The sequence below is a fragment of the Mesoplodon mirus genome (genome assembly GCF_964341445.2).
Source record: "Mesoplodon mirus genome assembly, chromosome: 19".
NCBI classification, from domain to species: Eukaryota; Metazoa; Chordata; class Mammalia; order Artiodactyla; family Ziphiidae; genus Mesoplodon; species Mesoplodon mirus.
The window spans coordinates 47,487,143-47,505,435 of record NC_138995.1 but is presented as its reverse complement, the minus strand read 5'-3'; the positions used below and the strand labels follow the sequence as shown (position 1 = coordinate 47,505,435).

The following is an 18,293-nucleotide window of genomic DNA, read 5'->3' as shown; positions in this document are numbered from 1 at the left end:
CTGGTGGTGCAGCGGTTAAGAATCCACCTGCCAATGCAGGGGACACGGGTTCGAGCCCTGGTCCGGGAAGATCCCACATGCTGCGGAGCAACTAAGCCCATGCGCCACAACTACTGAGTCTGCGCTCCAGACCCGCGAGCCACAACTCCTGAAGCCTGGGTGCATAGAGCCCATGCTCTGCAACAAGAGAAGCCACCGCAATGAGAAGCCCACTCACCGCAACCAAGAGTAGCCCACGCTCACCACAACTAGAAAAAGCCCGCGCAGAACAACAAAGACCCAACGCAGCCCCCCCCAAAAACAACCTTTAAAAAAAAAAGGATTATACTAAAAAAAAGTACTATTGTAAAACCTTAATATATAAAATGGTTATGGAATAGGATTTTGTGTTATACTTTACTTGAGGGGTTTAAATTTAAAAATCTTGTTTCAACCTTATTATTAAAAAATGTTTAAAAAATTCCTTTAATGGCTAAAAATTAACCATAATTTATTTTCCCAACTTGGCAGAATCTATTTTGCAAAGGTCACAACATGACTCCCAACACATGCTATTCTTACAATGTGACTTTAACACTTTTGCCATGGAGAGATGGGCTCATACTCCTTTCCCGACTGCGTGGGTGGGCTTGTAAGCATGGAAGGGGTGTTATGTGACTTCCAAAGCTAGATCACAAAAACATCACGTACTTATGACTTGCTCTTTTTGATGCTCACTTCTGAAACCCAGCCGCCACCCCAGCCGCCACGTTGTGAGGAAGCCCAAGCAACCACATGGAAAGGCCACTATACATATTTCAGATGACAGCCCCAGCTGAGACAAAGCAGACTTCAGATCAAAGAATATTATCTGAGATAAAAGGGTCATTTAATAATGACACAGATCAATTCATCAAGAGGACATAAAAGTTCTAAACTTTCATGTACCTAAGTAACAGCCTCAAAATACATGAAACAGAAACTGATAGAATTGAAAGGAGACAAAAATAAAACAATTGCAAAGTTGGAGATATCAACACCCCTCCTTCAGTAGTTGATAGACGGGTTGACAAAAAAAATCAATAAAGACGGAGAAGACCTGAACAACACTATCAACCAACATGATGCAACTGACCTTTATGTAACGCCCTCCCCAGCAACAGCAGAACATACGTTCTTTTCAAGTACACACACAGCCTTTTCCAAGTGAGACCATATTCTGGGTCATAATACACGTTTAATAAATTTTAAAAGATTCAAGTCATACAGATATATAATACACAACTGAGAATCTGGAACAACTTAAGGAGTCAATAAAGATAGATAATACAAGCAGGAAAAAGAAAAGCGTTTAGAAGCTCCATGAAGAAATAAATGCTGTAATCTTACATTTGATGATTGTTGTTATTTGTTGTTATTGTTATATGATAAGAGTTGTTATTTTTCAGTTGGATTAGCTTTTTACTTATTGTTATGATGGAGTGGTGAATTCCAAACTCCCTTTGAAATCTTACATTTCAAAACTCAATTTAACTTCCAGTTTTGATTCCAGCATGTAAGGAGTTTGCAATTCCCCACTCCATCATAACAATAAGTAAAAAGGGAATCCAACTGAAAAATAACAACTCTTATCAGATCTGACCTAAAACATGAGGTGGTAAGGCAAACCTCTTCCCCCACAACTAGAGAGACGGACGGGGGAGACAGAGAATCACAACTGCTGTGAGCAGAGATCTCCGCAGGAACCAGCACTGGAGCAGGAAAATCTGAATGGTAATGGTAATTGACCATTTCCTGGAGGCTCAGGGTGGGAAACGAAGTTAACAATTCCAGGAGGCCCCCAGAACTTTTGTGAATCTTACCTACTGGAACTCTACCAGGTTCTCATAGTGAAGATCATATAAAAATCCCCTTGGCACTGCCAGTAAGGGAGGGGGAAAATTAACCAATTTGATATATGCCAGCACATTCTGTTCTCAACAAGGCTGGGCCTCAGGAGAAACTAACCAGAGCCTAAACTACTGGGGCTTTACCAGAGACTAATCGCCTTGGGGAAGGGGAAATACCCCACTCTACCTATCTACCCCCTCCAGCCATCCTGTCCCCCCTAAAGCAGGAAAGGTGGAGGACTGAAAAGCACATGTGAAGGTCACAGCCCAGGGGCACAGGCTCCCAAAGATGGAGATCTAATCGCAGCATTATAGACCGCTTACCCTCCGTCTACATCTTACAACCGTATCTTTAAAGGCCTACTTTTCACCCAGTATATCATGTCTGGTTTTAAACAAAAAAATAAATTACAAGGCATACCGAAAAGCAAAACAGGTGACAGTTTGAAGAGATAGGGCAAATCAGAACCAGAGTCAGACACAGCAGGGATGTTGAAATTATGACACCAGAAATTTAGTACAACTATGATTAATATGCTAAGGGCTCTAATAGAAAAAGTAAACAATATGCAAGAACAGATGGGTAATATAAAGAGAGACATGGAAATTCTAAGAAAGAATCAAGGAGAAATGCTAGAGATCAAAAACACTAACAGAAATGAAGAATGCCTTTGATGGGCTTATTAGTAGACTGGACTCCTCTGTGGAAAGAATCTTTGAGCTTGAGGATATGCACATTAGAGAAGGAATAAATGAAGGCAAATTAAAATTTTTTCTTTTTGAAAATAGATGTAATAGATAACAGTTTGTTCAGAATAATAGTGACAATGTATTTACTTATGCATATACATATAAAAATATATAAATATACATAAATTACACACACATCTATGTACACTTATGAATGCATGAAATGAGTAACAACAATGATACAATGGACAGGAGGGAGGAATTAGGAATACTTTGTTATTATAAGGTACTAGCACTACCCGTAAAGAGGTACAGTGTTATTTGAAAGTGGACTTGGATTGGTTGTAAATGTATATTGCAAAATCTAAGGCAACCATTCAGAAACGTGAAAAAAGAAGTACAACTGATATGCTAAAAAAGAAAACAGAATCACATAAAATGCTAAATTAAAGCTACAAATGACAAAAAGTGGAAGACAAGAACAAAAAACAAAGGGAATGAATAGAAAATAGTAACAAGTTTGGCAGATATTAATCCAACTAAATCAATAATCACCTTAAACGGTTTTGGTCTAAATACACCAAATAAAAGATAGAGATTGATATAAATCCTAGCAATGTTTTCTTAGGTCAGTCTCCCAAGGCAAAGGAAACAGAAGCAAAAATAAACAAATGGGACCTAATTAAACTTACAAGCTTCTGCACAGCAAAGGAAACCATCAACAAAACAAAAGACAACCTACAGACTGGAGAAAATACTTGCAAACAACATGACTTATAAGGGCTTAATTTCAAAAATATACAAACAGCTCATACAATTCAACATCAAAAAACAAACATACCAATTAAAAAATGGGCAGAAGACCTAAAGAGACTTTTCTCCAAAGAAGACATACAGACGGCCAACAGACACATGAAAAGATGCTCAGCATCACTAATCATCAGAGAAATGCATATCAAAAGCACAATGAGGGACTTCCCTAGTGATGCAGTGGTTAAGAATCCGCCTGCCAATGCAGGGGACACAGGTTTGATCCCTGGTCCGGGAAGATCCCACATGTCGTGGAGCAATTAAGTCCGTGTGCCACAACTACTGAGCCTGCGTTCTAGAGCCCACAAGCCACAACTACTGAAGCCTGTGCACCTAGAGCCCATGCTCCGCAACAAGAGAAGCCACCTCAAAAAGAAGCCCATGCGGGCTTCCCTGGTGGCGCAGTGGTTGAGAGCCCGCCTGCCGATGCAGGGGACACGGGTTCGTGCCCCGGTCCGGGAAGATCCCACATGCCGCGGAGCGGCTGGACCAGTGAGCCATGGCCGCTGAGCCTGCGCATCCGTAGCCTGTCTCCGCAACGGGAGAGGCCACAGCAGTGAGAGGCCCGCGTACCGAAAAAAAAAAAAAAAAAGAAAAAAAAAAAAAGAAGCCCATGTACCGCGACAAAGAGTAGCCCCTGCTTGAAACAAGTAGAGAAAGCCCACGCATAGCAACAAAGACCCAACACAGCCAAAAAAAAAAAAAAGCACAATGAGGTATCACCTCACACCTGTCAGAATGGCCATCATTAAAAAGTCCAGAAACAATAAATGCTGGAGAGGGTGTGGAGAAAAGGGAATTCTCCTACACTGTTGGTGGGAATGTAAATTGGTATAACCACTATGGAGAACAGTATGGAGGTTCCTTAAAAAACTAAAAACAGAGTTACCATATGATCCTGCAATCCTACCCTTGGGTGTGTATCTGGAGAAAACCCTGATTCGAAAAGATACATGCACCCTAATGTTCACAGCAGCATTATTTACAATAGCCAAGACATGGAAGCAACCTAAATGTCCACTGACAGATGAATGGATAAAGAAGATGGGGTACTTATATACAATGGAATATTACTCAGCCATAAAAAAGAATGAAGTAATGCCATTTGTAGCAACATGGATGGACCTAGAGATTATCATACTAAGTGAAGTCACGCAGAGAAAAGACAAATATCATATGATACCACTTATATGTGGAATCTAAAATATGATAAATGAAGTTATTTACAAGACAGAAACAGTCTGACAGACATAGAAAACAAACTTATTGTTACCAAAGGGGAAAGGGGGAGGGAGGGATAAATTAGGAGTCTGGGAGCAGCAGATATAAACTACTATATATAAAATAAACAGGGAACTCCCTGGCAGTCCAGTGGTTAGGACTCTGCTCTTCCACTGCAGGGGGTACGAGTTTGATCCCTGGTCAGGAAACTAAGGTCCTGCAAGCCTTGTGGCACCGCCCCCCAAAAAAAAGATAAACAATGAGGTCCTACTGTATAGCACAATACAGTAGGTGATATTTCATTTTTGAATCTGTCTCCAAAGGTAAAGGAAACAAACGGTCTTTAATATATATAACTAAAAATAGAACTACCATATGATCCAGCAATTCCACTCCTGGGTATATATCCAAAGAAAACAGAAACACCAAGTTGAAAAGAAACATGCACCCCAATGCTCACAGCAGCATTATTCACAACAGTCAAGATACAGAAGCAACCTAAGTGTTCACAAACAGATGAATAAAGTGTGGTGTATATGTGTGTGTGTGCACATACACACACACACACACATATACACACAATGGAATATTACTCAGCCGTAAAAAAGAATGAAAATTTGCCATTTGCAGCAACATGGATGGATTTATGCTTAGTGAAATAAGTTAGACAGGGAAAGACAAATACTGTATTATATCACTTATATGTGGAATCTAAAAAAATAAAATTAGTGAATATAACAAAAAAGAAACACACAGATACAGAGAACAAACTAGTGGTTATCAGTGGCGAGAAGGAAGTGGGGAGGTACAAAAAAAAGGCAGTGGATTAAGAGGTACAAACTACTACATAAAAAATAAATAAGCTACAAGGATATATTGTACAGCACAGGGAATACAGCCAATATTTTATAATTCCTATAAATGGAGTATAAACTTTAAAACTTGGGAATCACTATGTTGTACACTAGAAACTTATATGTATTGTAGATCAACTAACTATACCTTGATAAAAAAATTTACAGCTTAAAAAAAAAGCTAAAGTAGTTGTATTAATTTCAGACAGAGTAGACTTCAGAACAAGGAAAATTATGGATAGAAGCAGTATATAATAATAAAGGACCCAGGGACCTCCCTGATGGTGCAGTGGTTAAGACTCTGTGCCCCCAGTGCAGGGGGCTGGGGTTTGATCCCTGGTCAGGGAACTAGATCCCACATGCATGCGGCAACGAAGTTCACATGCCACAACTAAGCCTGTGTGCTGCAACTAAGGAGCCCTTGAGCCACAACTAAGGAGCCCGCCTGCTGCAACCAAGAAGCCCATGTGCCGCAACTAAGGAGCCCTTGAGCCACCACTAAGGAGCCCGCCTGCTGCAACTAAGACCCAGCGCAACCAAATAAATAAATAAATGAAACAATAAAGGACCCAATTCTTCAAAAAGACATTACAGACCTTAATGTGTATGTGCTTAACAAGAGAGCATCAAAATATGTGAGGCAAAAACTGATAGAATTGCAAGGAGAAATAGATGAGAACACTGTTATAGTTGGAGACATCAACACCCCTCTATCAAGAATGAACAGATCCAGCAGGCAGAAAATCAGTTAAGAGTAGAGCTGAATTCAATAGCACCACCAATCAACTGGTCTTAATTGGTATCTACAGACTACTTCATCGTACAGCAGATTATACCCTCTTCTCAAGCTCAAATGCAACTTACACCAAGACAGACCACATAAAACACACCTAAATAAACTTAAAAGAACAAAAATTGTACCATGTATGCTCTCAGACCACAATGGAATTAAACTAACTTAATAACAAAAGGATAGCTGGAAAATCCCAAAATACTTGGAGATTAAACAACACACTTCTAAATAATATATGGATCAAGAAGAAATCAAGAGAAATTTTAAAACATTTTTACCTAAATGAAAATAGAAATACAACTTATCAAAATCTGTGGGATTCAGCAAAAGCAGTAAAGAGCAACTGATATCGTTAAATGTTTATATTAGAATAGAAGAAAAATTTTAAATTAATAATATAAGTTTCCACCTTGGGAAACTAGAAAAGAACAGCAAATTAAATGTAAAGTAAGCAGAAAAAAGGAATAAAAATCAGAGCAAAAATCAATAAAATTGGAAACAGGAAATCATCTGCCACAATTGAGGACATTCTACAAAATAACTGGTCCATAATCTTCAAAAGTGTCACAGTCAGGAAAATCCAGGAAAGGCTGACGACTGCTGCAGACTGAGGGAGACCGGCAATTGCACCAAGTGGTACTGAGCTGCATCTTTCTCCCACAAAGGAATTAGTGGGACAACTGGCAAAATTTCAATGGTAGCTGAGGGTTAGATGATCACAGTGTATCAGTGTTAATTTCTGATTTAGATGGGTTGTACTGTGAATATTGAGAGTACCCTTATTTCTAAGAAAAACACACTCAAGTATTGGGGAGAGCTGGGGCGTTCCAGTCGGCAACTTATTCTTAAATGGTTTAGGATAAAATCAAGTTCTTTGTAATGCTCTCCAACTTTTCTGGAAGTTTGTGATCATTTTAAAATAAAAGTTTTATTGAGAAAATGTAAGTAAACTCCAGGAAAACAGATTTTGATTCCTTTTCTGATGAATCCTAGAACAGTGCCCGACACACAGTAGGCGCTTCCTGAGTATCTGAGGACTGAAGATGTGTGGAACGGGAGTGTGAGAGCTAACCTGCCACAGAAGTCAGGACAAGGTCTAGAATGCATAAGCTTGGGCAGAGTAAAATAATCATAAATATTTTAAAACTTAAAGATAACTGCCAAGATAAGTAGCTAAGAAAAAATAAAAGGTTTACCTCTAGGGAGGGGCCTGGGTGAGAAGAAGCTGGACAAGAGAAAATTATTTTTCATTATAGCCTTTCTATACTATTTGACTGTTTAGCCAAGTATTAAGAAGTACTACACTTTGATTTTTGAAAAAATAAGGCAACTTCAAGGAGAAGTACCAAAACTTAATAAAAATATAATTGAAATAGCTCCTCACAATAATTAGCAAGAAAAAGGAAATCTTTGCTTGAATAAGTAACACCTAATAATTTTGTTTCTTACATGATAATCCAGTCACATCTCACATTAGCTTTCTTTTGTTTACCATCAAACTTTTTCCTTTTCAAAGATATGCAGAGTTCATTCCAACACTGATTGTAATAAAGAAAAGTAGGAAACAATTATTGCCCAGCAATCTGGGGCTACTTGAAATAATATGTATATACAATGGAAAGCTGCACAGTGGTTAAACACGATCTAAGTGCCTGGTATTTTTCTTGCTCTTGTGGAAATGGAAAAAACACAGACGGAAATAACACATTCCCATTAGTAATGGGCTCCTTTCCGCAGAAATTCCCATCTGGGATCCCTACAGGAGGCACATCAGAATATGAGTGGGGGCCACATGTGCCAACATCCACCACACAAACTCTGCACAAGGAGAGCCCATCTGACCAACTCAGCAGGAGGGAATAAGGCCTCCCGGTGCCACAGAGGAGGGAGTGGACTGACAGAGTCTCACCTCAGAGAGGTTATACTGGATGCATTTGACCTAGAAAGAAGTGAAAAACCACTACAAAGAGGTAGGTATAGTAGGATCCCATTTCTGTAAGACACACCCTCACATCTGGAAAACTTTGGAAAAAAAAACTGTAAAATTTTAATAAGTAGGTACATCAAAGGGGACAGGCTTTTAAAATTATCTGTATTTTTCTATGATGAACATTACCAAGGTAATTTAAAAAATTTAAGGTGCATGGAATATTTTAGTTGACTAAAGCTTTAGTTTACTTGAGGTTTACAATGGATATATCTGAAATATCAATAGGTATACATACACCCAATGTAAGAGTGATCACAGAGGAATCACCACAGAGGGTGAGCCAAGCATCAGAGTGGCTGGCATGTTTCACCCTTGCCCAACAAATCCAATTCATTAAATACCTTGGAGATATGGAATTAAAGACTAGATATTTCTGATTTCATAAATGCCTCATTATTTTTTAAGTAAATTTATTTATTTATTGTTGGCTGCGTTGGGTCATTGCTGCACGTGGGCTTTCTCTAGTTGCTGTGAGTGGGGGCTACTCTTCACTGTGGTGCGTGAGCTTCTCACTGCAGTGGCTTCTCTTGTTGTGGAGCAAGGGCTCTAGGTGCACGGGCTTCAGTAGTTGTGGCTCACGGGCTCTAGAGCACAGGCTCAGTACTTGTGGCTCGTGGGCTCTAGAGTGCAGGCTCGGTAGTTGTGGCGCATGGGCTTAGTTGCTCCGTGGTATGTGGGATCTTCACGGACCAGGGCTCGAACTTGTGTCCCCTGCATTGGCAGGCAGATTCTTTTTTTTTCTTTTTGCGGTATGCGGGCCTCTCACTGTTGTGGCCTCTCCCGTTGCGGAGCACAGGCTCCGGATGCGCAGGCCCAGCGGCCATGGCTCACGGGCCCAGCCGCTCCGCGGCATATGGGATCCTCCCAGACCGGGGCACGAACCCGTATCCCCTGCATCGGCAGGCGGACTCTCAACCACTGCGCCACCAGGGAGGCCCGGCAGGCAGATTCTTAACCACTGCGCCACCAGGGAAGCCCCTGCCTCTTTCTTATTTCTATGCATCCTATTGCTTAAAGTAAAAATCAGTCATAAATCCATATGTGTATTCTGAAGACAAATAACAATCACTGGCCTATGGCTGGGCTGGAATAAATCAGTCCTACACATGAACAAGTGCCTGTTATGTTCTTTATGTTATGGTAAAATCCTATGGACTGCAAGGCAAATTATCTTTGTCAGCATCTACATCATAAATTGGTTCCATTAAATTAAGGGTAAAAGAGAATTACACCACAGCCCTTCTCACAACCCCTACAATCTTTAGATAGTTCAGAGTGTTCTTTTACGTTGCCTATGAAATGGAGCAAAAGAGAACTCACCCAGGATCCTAGCGGTTGGCCCGAGGTCACCGACACCCGTGGGCAACGGATGCTGGAGAGACTTTGCCAGAAAAGTTAAACCACTTGACTCTGACAGAAAGAAAACATTTCAGGGTTAAAGCATGAAATAAAACCCAAAATACAAAAGTGGATGTAGAGAGAAACATTTAAAGTTGTTTCCATTGCCCGTGAGTGACTCTTCTCACATTTTCATGCTAATAAATAGCTCTTTTTTAAAGTATCTAAAACAGTAAACAAAACCTTGTTTTGATAATATCTTTAAATTACGAGCATGTGGACTTCTGAAAATGTAACTGCATGTTAGTAAGAAATTGACAATAGTTTTTTATCCTGTTCTCATAAAAACAAACTGCAGCAGCTCTTTTTTTTTTTTTTTTTTTTTTTTTTGCGGTATGCGGGCCTCTCACTGTTGTGGCCTCTCCCGTTGCGGGGCACAGGCTCCGGGATGCACAGGCTCAGTGGCCATGGCTCACGGGCCCAGCTGCTCCGTGGCATGTGGGATTCTCCCGGACCGGGGCACGAACCCGTGTCCCCTGCATCGGCAGGTGGACTCTCAACCACTGCGCCACCAAGGAAGCCCTGCAGCAGCTCCTTTAGAGCCTCAAAACTTGTAACAAACTCACCAGGATTAAAATTCAAATATTAAATTCAGAGTCGAAGTCTCTGCCTCCATACGGGGAAAAGTCTGTACAACAACTTATATCAATACACTAAGATTCCTATAAATAAGACAGTTTAAGAGAAACATATTGGTGAAATCCACTCACTTTCCATCCTTTGAGAATCTTTTCCTTGCAAAAACATTGGCCAAAGAGTAAGTGCTGGATTGAGTTTACTGGAAAAGGATGCTGACTTTACATTCAATCTTGGTTTCTCTAAAGAATCAATGTTCTTATTCTCCGTGGGTGATACATAACAAGCGAAGTTCTTTGCAACCAGATCATCGTTCACACAAACCTGTATAATTTTAAACATTTCATGAATGAGACAAATATACTCAGGTGACTGTTCAGAAAATATGCCAAACTTACCCGAAAATTTCAATCTTCAGAAAAATTATTTTATAGAACATAATTTGATAGAAATTGATCTCTTGACTTCTGCTCTCCTAACAGTGAACTAGATACTTCTGACCAACCTTCCTGATCAGAAAAACAGTAAGAAACGGTACAAAATCTAAAAAACGTCTACTTGAAAGTGCTTGAGAACTAACATGACTTTGCCAAGTAAAGATCTGGGAAGAGGGTGAAGACAAAACACAAATCATAAAAGAAAAAACTGATAGATTTTATCAAAATTTTAAATTTCTGCTTTTCAAAAGATGCTGTAAAGGGCAAACCACAGAAAAGGAGAAAATATTTTTAAATAATATATCTGGATGGACATGTATCCAGAATACATAAAGAACTCTCAAAACTGAATATAAAGAAAACAAAACCAATTTTAAAATGGACAAAAGATACTAATGACAATAGTATGGTATTGGCATAAAAACAGACACCGATCAATGGAACAGAACAGACAGCCAAGAAATAAACCCACACATATATGGTCAATTAAATTATGAAAAAGGAGTCAATAATATATAATGGGGAAATGACAGTCTCTTCAATAAACAGTGTTGGGAAAACTGGACGGCCACGTGCTGAAGAATGAAACTGGACCACTTTCTTACACCATATACAAAAGCAAACTCAAAACAGATTAAAGACTTGAATATAAGATCTGAAACCATAAAACTCCTAGAAGAAAACATAGGTGATAAGCTCCCGGACACTGGTCTTAGAGATGATTTTTCGGATTTGACACCAAAAGCAAAGGCAACAGAAACAAAAATAAACCCGTGGGACTACACCAAACTAAAATGCTTCTGCACAGCAAAGGAAAGCACCAACAAAATGAAAAGACTCTTAATGAGAGAAAATATCTGTAAGTCATGTGTCTGATAAGGGGTTAATATCCACAGTACGTAAAGAACTCATACAACGATAACAGCAACAACAAACAGACCAACCCCCAAACAATCCAACGCAAACATGGGCAGAGGATCCGAGGATCTGAACAGACTTTCTTCCAAAGAAGACACACAGATGGTCAACAGCTACAAGGAAAGATGCTCAGTATCCCCAATAATCAGGGAAATGCAAATCAAAACCACAATGAGGGGCTTTCCTGGTGGTGGAGTGGTTAGGAATCCGCCTGCCAATCTGTCTGCCTGCAGGGGACACAGGTTCGAGCCCTGGTCCGGGAAGATCCCACATGCTGTGGAGCAACTAAGCCCGTGCGCCCCAACTAGAACCTGCGCTCTAGAGCCTGTGAGCCACAGCTACTGAAGCCCACGCGCCTAGGGCCTGTGCTCCACAACGAGAGAAGCCACGCACCGCAACGAAGAGTAGCCCCCGCTCGCTGCAACTAGAGAAAGCCCGCAAAGATCCAACGCAGCCAATAATTAATTAATTAATTAATTAATTAATTAAATTTTTAAAAATACAGTGAGGTAACACTTCACATCTGTCAGAATGGCTGTTGTTAAAAAGAAACACCAAGTGTTGGCAAGTATGTGGAGAAAAAGAACCCCTTACGCACTGTTGGTGGGAACGTAAATTGGTATACTCACTATGGAAAACAGCATGGAGATGCCTCTAGAAATTAAACATACAACTACCATACAATCTAGCAATGCCACTTCTGGCTATTTATCTGAAGAAAATGAAAACATTAACTTGAAAAGATCCATGCATCCCCATGATCACTGCAACATTATTTACAACAGCCAAGTTAATGGAAAGAATCTAAGCTTTCATGGGTGGATGAATGGATAAAAAAATGTGGTGTAAACCTAAAATAGATACCTATTGGGAAGCAGCCACATAGCACAGGGAGATCAGCTCGGTGCTCTGTGACCACCTAGAGGGGTGGGATAGGGAGGGTAGGAGGGAGGGAGATGCAAGAGGGAAGAGATATGGGGACATATGTATATGTATATGTATAACTGATTCACTTTGTTATAAAGTAGAAACGAACACACCATTGTAAAGCAATTATACTCCAATAAAGATGTTAAAAAAAAAGTGGTGTATATACATATACCCAATGGAATATGATTTGGCCACAAAAAAGAACAAAATCTTTCCATTTGTGACAACACCTTAAGGACACTATGCTAAGTGAAATAAGTCAAAGAAAGACAAATGCTATATAATCTCCACTGGTATGTGGAATCTAAAACCAAAAGAAAACAAAATAAACAACAACAAAAAAAACCCAAGCTCATAGATACAGAGAACAGATTGGTGGTTGCCAGAGCTGGGGTGGGGGGAATATGGGGGGAAGGTGATAAACTGGGTGAAGGGAGTCAGAAGGTGAAAACTTCCAATTATAAAATAAATATGTCATGGGCATATAATGTACAGCATGGTGGCTATAGTTAATAATACTGTATTGCATATTTGAAAGTTACTAAGAGTAAATCTTAAAAGTTCTCATCACCAGAAAAAAATTCTGTAACGTGTGGTGATGGATGTTAACTACACATTTTGCAAAACGTATACACAAGTATTAAGTCATTGTATTGTACACTTGAAACTAATATAATGTTGTACGTCAATTATACCTCAATAAAAAAAAAGAAAAAAATGGGTAAAAGATCTGAATACTTCATCGAAGATATACGGATTGCAAACAGCATATGAAAAGATACTCAACATCGTAAGTCACTAGGGAAATGCAAATTTAAACTACAATGAGAGACCATTACACACCAATGAAAATGACCATAAAAGTAATGAAGAGGATGTGAAGGAAGTGTAACTCTCATTGCTGATGGGACTGTACCATGGTCAACCACCCTGGAAAACAATTTGGAAGGCTCTTAATACCCATACTATAACACTACCCCGAAGTGGGACTCCTAGGTATTTATCCAAGAAAAATGAAAGCACAGGTCCATAGGAAGACTTGTACATGCATCTTCATAGAAGTTTCATTTGTAGTTGCCCCAAAGGGGTCACAACTTAAATATCCATCAACAAGTGAATGGATAAACACACTGTAGTATACCCAGACAATGGAAGGATATTGACAATAAAAGGATCAACACGGATATATCTCAAAATAATTTTGTGTGAAAGACAACAAGCAAAAAAAAAAAAAAAAAAAAAAGAGAGAGAACACACTGGGACACATCCTTGTGCTTCCTTCGGGAGCTAGAAAAGGACTGTTGACCCCATTTTTCTTTTCTGGCAATTATGACCTCATGCATCCACTGTAAGTTCTCTCTGCTGAGCATGCCTCTGCTCTTTTAACACCCTGAGGTAAAAGCAAGTTGTCATCCAAACACAGCCATACACACAGAGAAAGAAAAGCAAGAAGAAAGAAGCAGGTCAGTGGAGAACTTGTTTAAAAGATGTTTCACAAGACAGGTCCTAGAGCCAACATTCTGGCATTTTTACCAAGTTGTAAAATAAGCAATGAAAAGTCACAGGCAAAATCAACAAGAATGTGGGAGAACCCAAAACACAACACAAAGAGTAACAAATGAACCTTATTACAAATGAATAACACCATGACACTGAAGAGGGTAGGGAAGAAAAGAGCTAACCTAAGTAATTCTGCATCCAGAGCTGCATGCTCTAAGGCTGAAGACAAATTTCTTTTTCACAAGAATGTGGGTTAGCAAGTCTGAAATTACTCTATGTGAATACGAGGATCAATCAAGTAACTATACTGTAGCTAACGCAGGTTTCTTACTGTCAGAGACAGGTGTGAAGAATGAAGAGAGGGGAGGGCTAGAATGAACCCTGCAGCGCTGGATTGAAATTAGAGAAACCAGAGCTCTTAATATATATACAGATGGATAGATCTAGGAATAGATGTAAACGTTTGTGTAAGTGGGTTAACGTACATACATGTCTTTCCTATCTGTCTGCTGAGAGGGCAACCAATGACACCCCAGTAGTCATAATGAGCACACCTAGGGCCCGGATCTTAATATCTGAAGACCATTCTTCAATAAAAGGAACCACTTCTTGGAGAAGTGGCTGATTCTAGTGCTGATTCTGGAAAAGGACAAAATGAGCCTGGAGCATCCTGTGGTACCAGAAAGCAGGAGCTTTCAGCTATGATGGGGCACACAGAAAGGACACATCAGCCACTTTGAAGAAGCTCCTAACTAAATCTGCAACAACTTGAGCAGGAAAATAATGATAATGATGGATTATATCCTCAGAGTAAAATAAATATCCAAAGAGTCTATACTAAGATAAATTATTGAATCAATTAATAAATGGGAAGAAGGGTCAGTTCTTCCTCATAGATTCCAATTGAAAAGGCAGAAGGCATGATGGAAATGGGCAAACACCACAGAAATAAGTTTTGCAGACAAGAGTCATTGATGGCTTTCTGCATGGTCTCAAAGCATCCCCCCATAAGGTACTTAATAATTTCAAAACGGAATAAACAGTAACTCTGTTGAGGAAAAACCCAGCAGACACCGCCCTAACCAGGTGATCACGATTAAGATGACAAATAATAAAACATTATCAACATCATAACCCCCGCTCGGACGTACCGAGAAGGGCATCTCTTCTGTAGCATTCTTGCTAAAAGCATGCAGCACCTCAAGCTAATCATGAGGAAACATCAAATAAAGCCAAACTGAGTAACATTCTACAAAATAACTGGCCAGTACTCTTCAGAAGTGTCAAGGTCTTAAAAGAGGAGCAAAGACAACTGTCACAGATTGGAGGAAACTAAGGAGATTTCACAGTCAGATGCAATGTGGGATCTGAGATCAGATCTGAAACCAGAGAGAGGAAATTAGTGGAAAAACCGGCTAACTTCAAATCAGGTCTCTAGATTTTTTTAAATTATATTTGATCAGTGTAAATTTTCTGGTTTTAATCATTGTACTACTTGTTTGTATGGTTAACATTAGGAGGACCCAGGTAAAGCACATACAAAAATCTCTGCACTATTTTGGCATCTCGTCTGTAAGCGTAAAATTGTTCCAAAACAAAGTTTTAAAATAAATCGAGGTTTTAGATGCCCTCTGTGGGCCCTGAGCAGCCCTAGACCTGCAGCTCTATCCACCTCCACCCAAGGTACAGAGCTGCTGCGTCCTCATATCACCCTTCATAAAGGGCAGCCAGGCAAAGGTGAACAGCTAGTGACTGGGTGGAGGAAAGAGGGGGCTCACAGGCAAGGCCCACTTCCTTTCTACTTATGGTATCTGAATTCTTTATGGTGAGCATATATCTGTACAATGAGAAAATTATGGAAGGGAAAAAGCAGGGAACTAAAACCACACCAAATGTGTGTATTCAAGAAAATTACGTCCTCTTATAAGAAAATAACATTTCACACTCATCACTATAGGAACAATTTCTTGTCCATTACTGAATAAAATACTGTCTAAATAAAATACTAAGGTAATTTTTTAAAGTAATTAAAAGAAGAAAAACAGTCCTGGCTAACTTCTCCCATTTTTTTTTTTTTTTTTGTGGTACACGGGCCTCTCACTGTTGTGGCCTCTCCTGTTGCGGAGAACAGGCTCCGGACGCGCAGGCTCAGCGGCCATGGCTCACGGGCCCAGCCGCTCCGTGGCATGTGGGATCTTCCCGGACCGGGGCACGAACCCGCGTCCCCTGCATCGGCAGGCAGACTCTCAACCACTGCGCCACCAGGGAAGCCCCTGGCTAACTTCTGATCTAAGCCAGACCTTGAAAGATTAAGAAAATTTATATGATATGTGAATGACATTGTTTTCCTAGGTGTGTACTGTTTTAATAAGCATTTTTAATAATATTTTAATACAATTCTTTCACTTACCTTTTCATTTTTTGTAGTTACATAAAGGTAAACCTCAAAAGTATCTTCTTCCACAGCACACAATTTGGCTTCCACCTGGGTAGCTGCTAAATAGCATAAATCAAAACATAAAGTAGATGATATTAAAAGTATGCTTGAGGGACTTCCCTGGTGGCCCAGCGGTTAGGACTCCATGCTTCCACTGCAGGGGGTGCGGGTTCGATCCCTGGTCAGGGAACTAAGATCCGGCATGCCACACCGCAAGGCCCCCCCCCCACAAAAAAGTATGCTTTAAACTATGACTATGACTACTAACTATGACTATTTCTCACCTATTAATCTCTGCTGACCACTCACGATTACCCAGTGCCACAACATTCAACAGCTTCCTCCCACAGAAGGGGGCTGGCACTGGGCAAGGCAAGGTGCAGGCTCTCCCGGCACGAAGTCAGCCATGTGTCCTCTGTCCCCCTCAGCCTGCCATCCTCCTCCTGCCACCCTGTGACGGCACCTCGAGCACAGTTCTGGGCCCTCTCTTCTTTTCCAATGACTCCCAAACCCACGTGCCCAGTCACAGTCTTTCACCTGAGCCCACGCCACCCCTCCAAGTGCCCCAAAGAGCAGCTCCATGGATGGGCACCAACAGGCACTCTGCCCCGTCCTTTGCAAACGCATTTCATTTCACTCTTACCACAACACTTTGGGGTAAGCACTGATACCATTTTACAGGTGAGGAGGCTATGCAGACGTAGCAGGACGGTGTTCAACCCAAGCACTCTGCCTGCTCCAAACCTGGGTCTCCCGGGCCCCCTGTGGGCTCACAAGGGCCCAAGCTACAAAACCAGAGGCGCGCCTCCCATTTCTCCCAGGTGTAACGCCTCTGGCTGCTCCTTTACCCGGACAGTGGGGCAGTGGAGGAGAGGGGCCAGCACTCCAGGCAATGCAAACTCACTACTCCTCAGAACAGCCCTGGAGTTCGGCACAGTTATTCGGCTCAGACTGCCAGGGGTTAGGACAGATGTCACACATGAGAGTCTGTTTTACAGCCAAGGATATAAAATAAAAAGGGCACACTGAATAGGCACTGAGACATTCTACACATCTTCATTAGCAATGACGGGGATCACAAGGTATCCACTTACTACCCCTTGCTCGCTAAAAAACAGTTAGGCTTTTCATCAACTGTTGGTTCAATGAAATGCACGAAAATTTATTTTGCACTGATGCAGCTTCTACGCCAACTAAGAGACAGGCATTATTGTGTAAGGGTCCTCACCCACATAGCTCCTTCCTGATTTCACCTGTCAATTACTGGTGCCCACATCCACCCCCAAAATTCCAGGGGTGCAGAGTCTGTGACACTTGGGGTGGAAGAAGCTCCAGGTCACTTATGAACCCCACAAAGGGGGTCAAACAGCTAAGCACGCACATCTCAAACCCTCTCATCAACAGAAGGCGTCAGTTCAGAGCAGGCTGCAGTGATCATGCACTTGCCTCACCTTTTAGGATGTTCTGAAAGTACCGAGTAGCTGCACTGTCCCACTTCTTGGCAGGTCTGGAACAGAGAAACGAGGCAACTTCATTAAATAAAAAGCTGAGGCCAGTACGCTAACATCATTTAGTAAATTATACACTGGACGTTTCTGATATTACATGTTGGACATATGATGCAGGTAATGGGGGGTCTGGCTCTGGCCTGGGGGTGATGATCCCAGCTGCACCCCGCAGCAGACTTCTCTTCCATGCCCGCCTGTGCCAGTGCAGAGACTCGCTGAGAACGGGCCCCTTTCTGGGGCTTCCTGAGCTACTGTGCCCACCTCCACGGCATCATCTGTCCCAACACCATCATCCCATTACCTGCGACGCCTGTCTCCCAGCCAGAATGCTAGCTTCCCAGGACAGGGACCCTGAGTGAGGAT

The 18,293-nt window shown here is 41.1% G+C and overlaps 1 protein-coding gene across 1 annotated transcript in view; it reads right to left on the bottom strand.

Moving 5' to 3' along the window:
• Positions 1–18,293, bottom strand: part of TDRD12 (tudor domain containing 12) — an 82,660-nt gene that overhangs the window by 42,815 nt on the left and 21,552 nt on the right. The window contains exons 5-8 of the mRNA XM_082606252.1: positions 17,874–17,929; positions 16,396–16,481; positions 10,335–10,524; positions 9,547–9,636 (exon numbers count right to left, since the gene is read on the bottom strand). Coding sequence (XP_082462378.1) covers positions 9,547–9,636; positions 10,335–10,524; positions 16,396–16,481; positions 17,874–17,929 — 422 coding nt within the window. The remainder of the gene's footprint in view (positions 1–9,546; positions 9,637–10,334; positions 10,525–16,395; positions 16,482–17,873; positions 17,930–18,293) is intronic.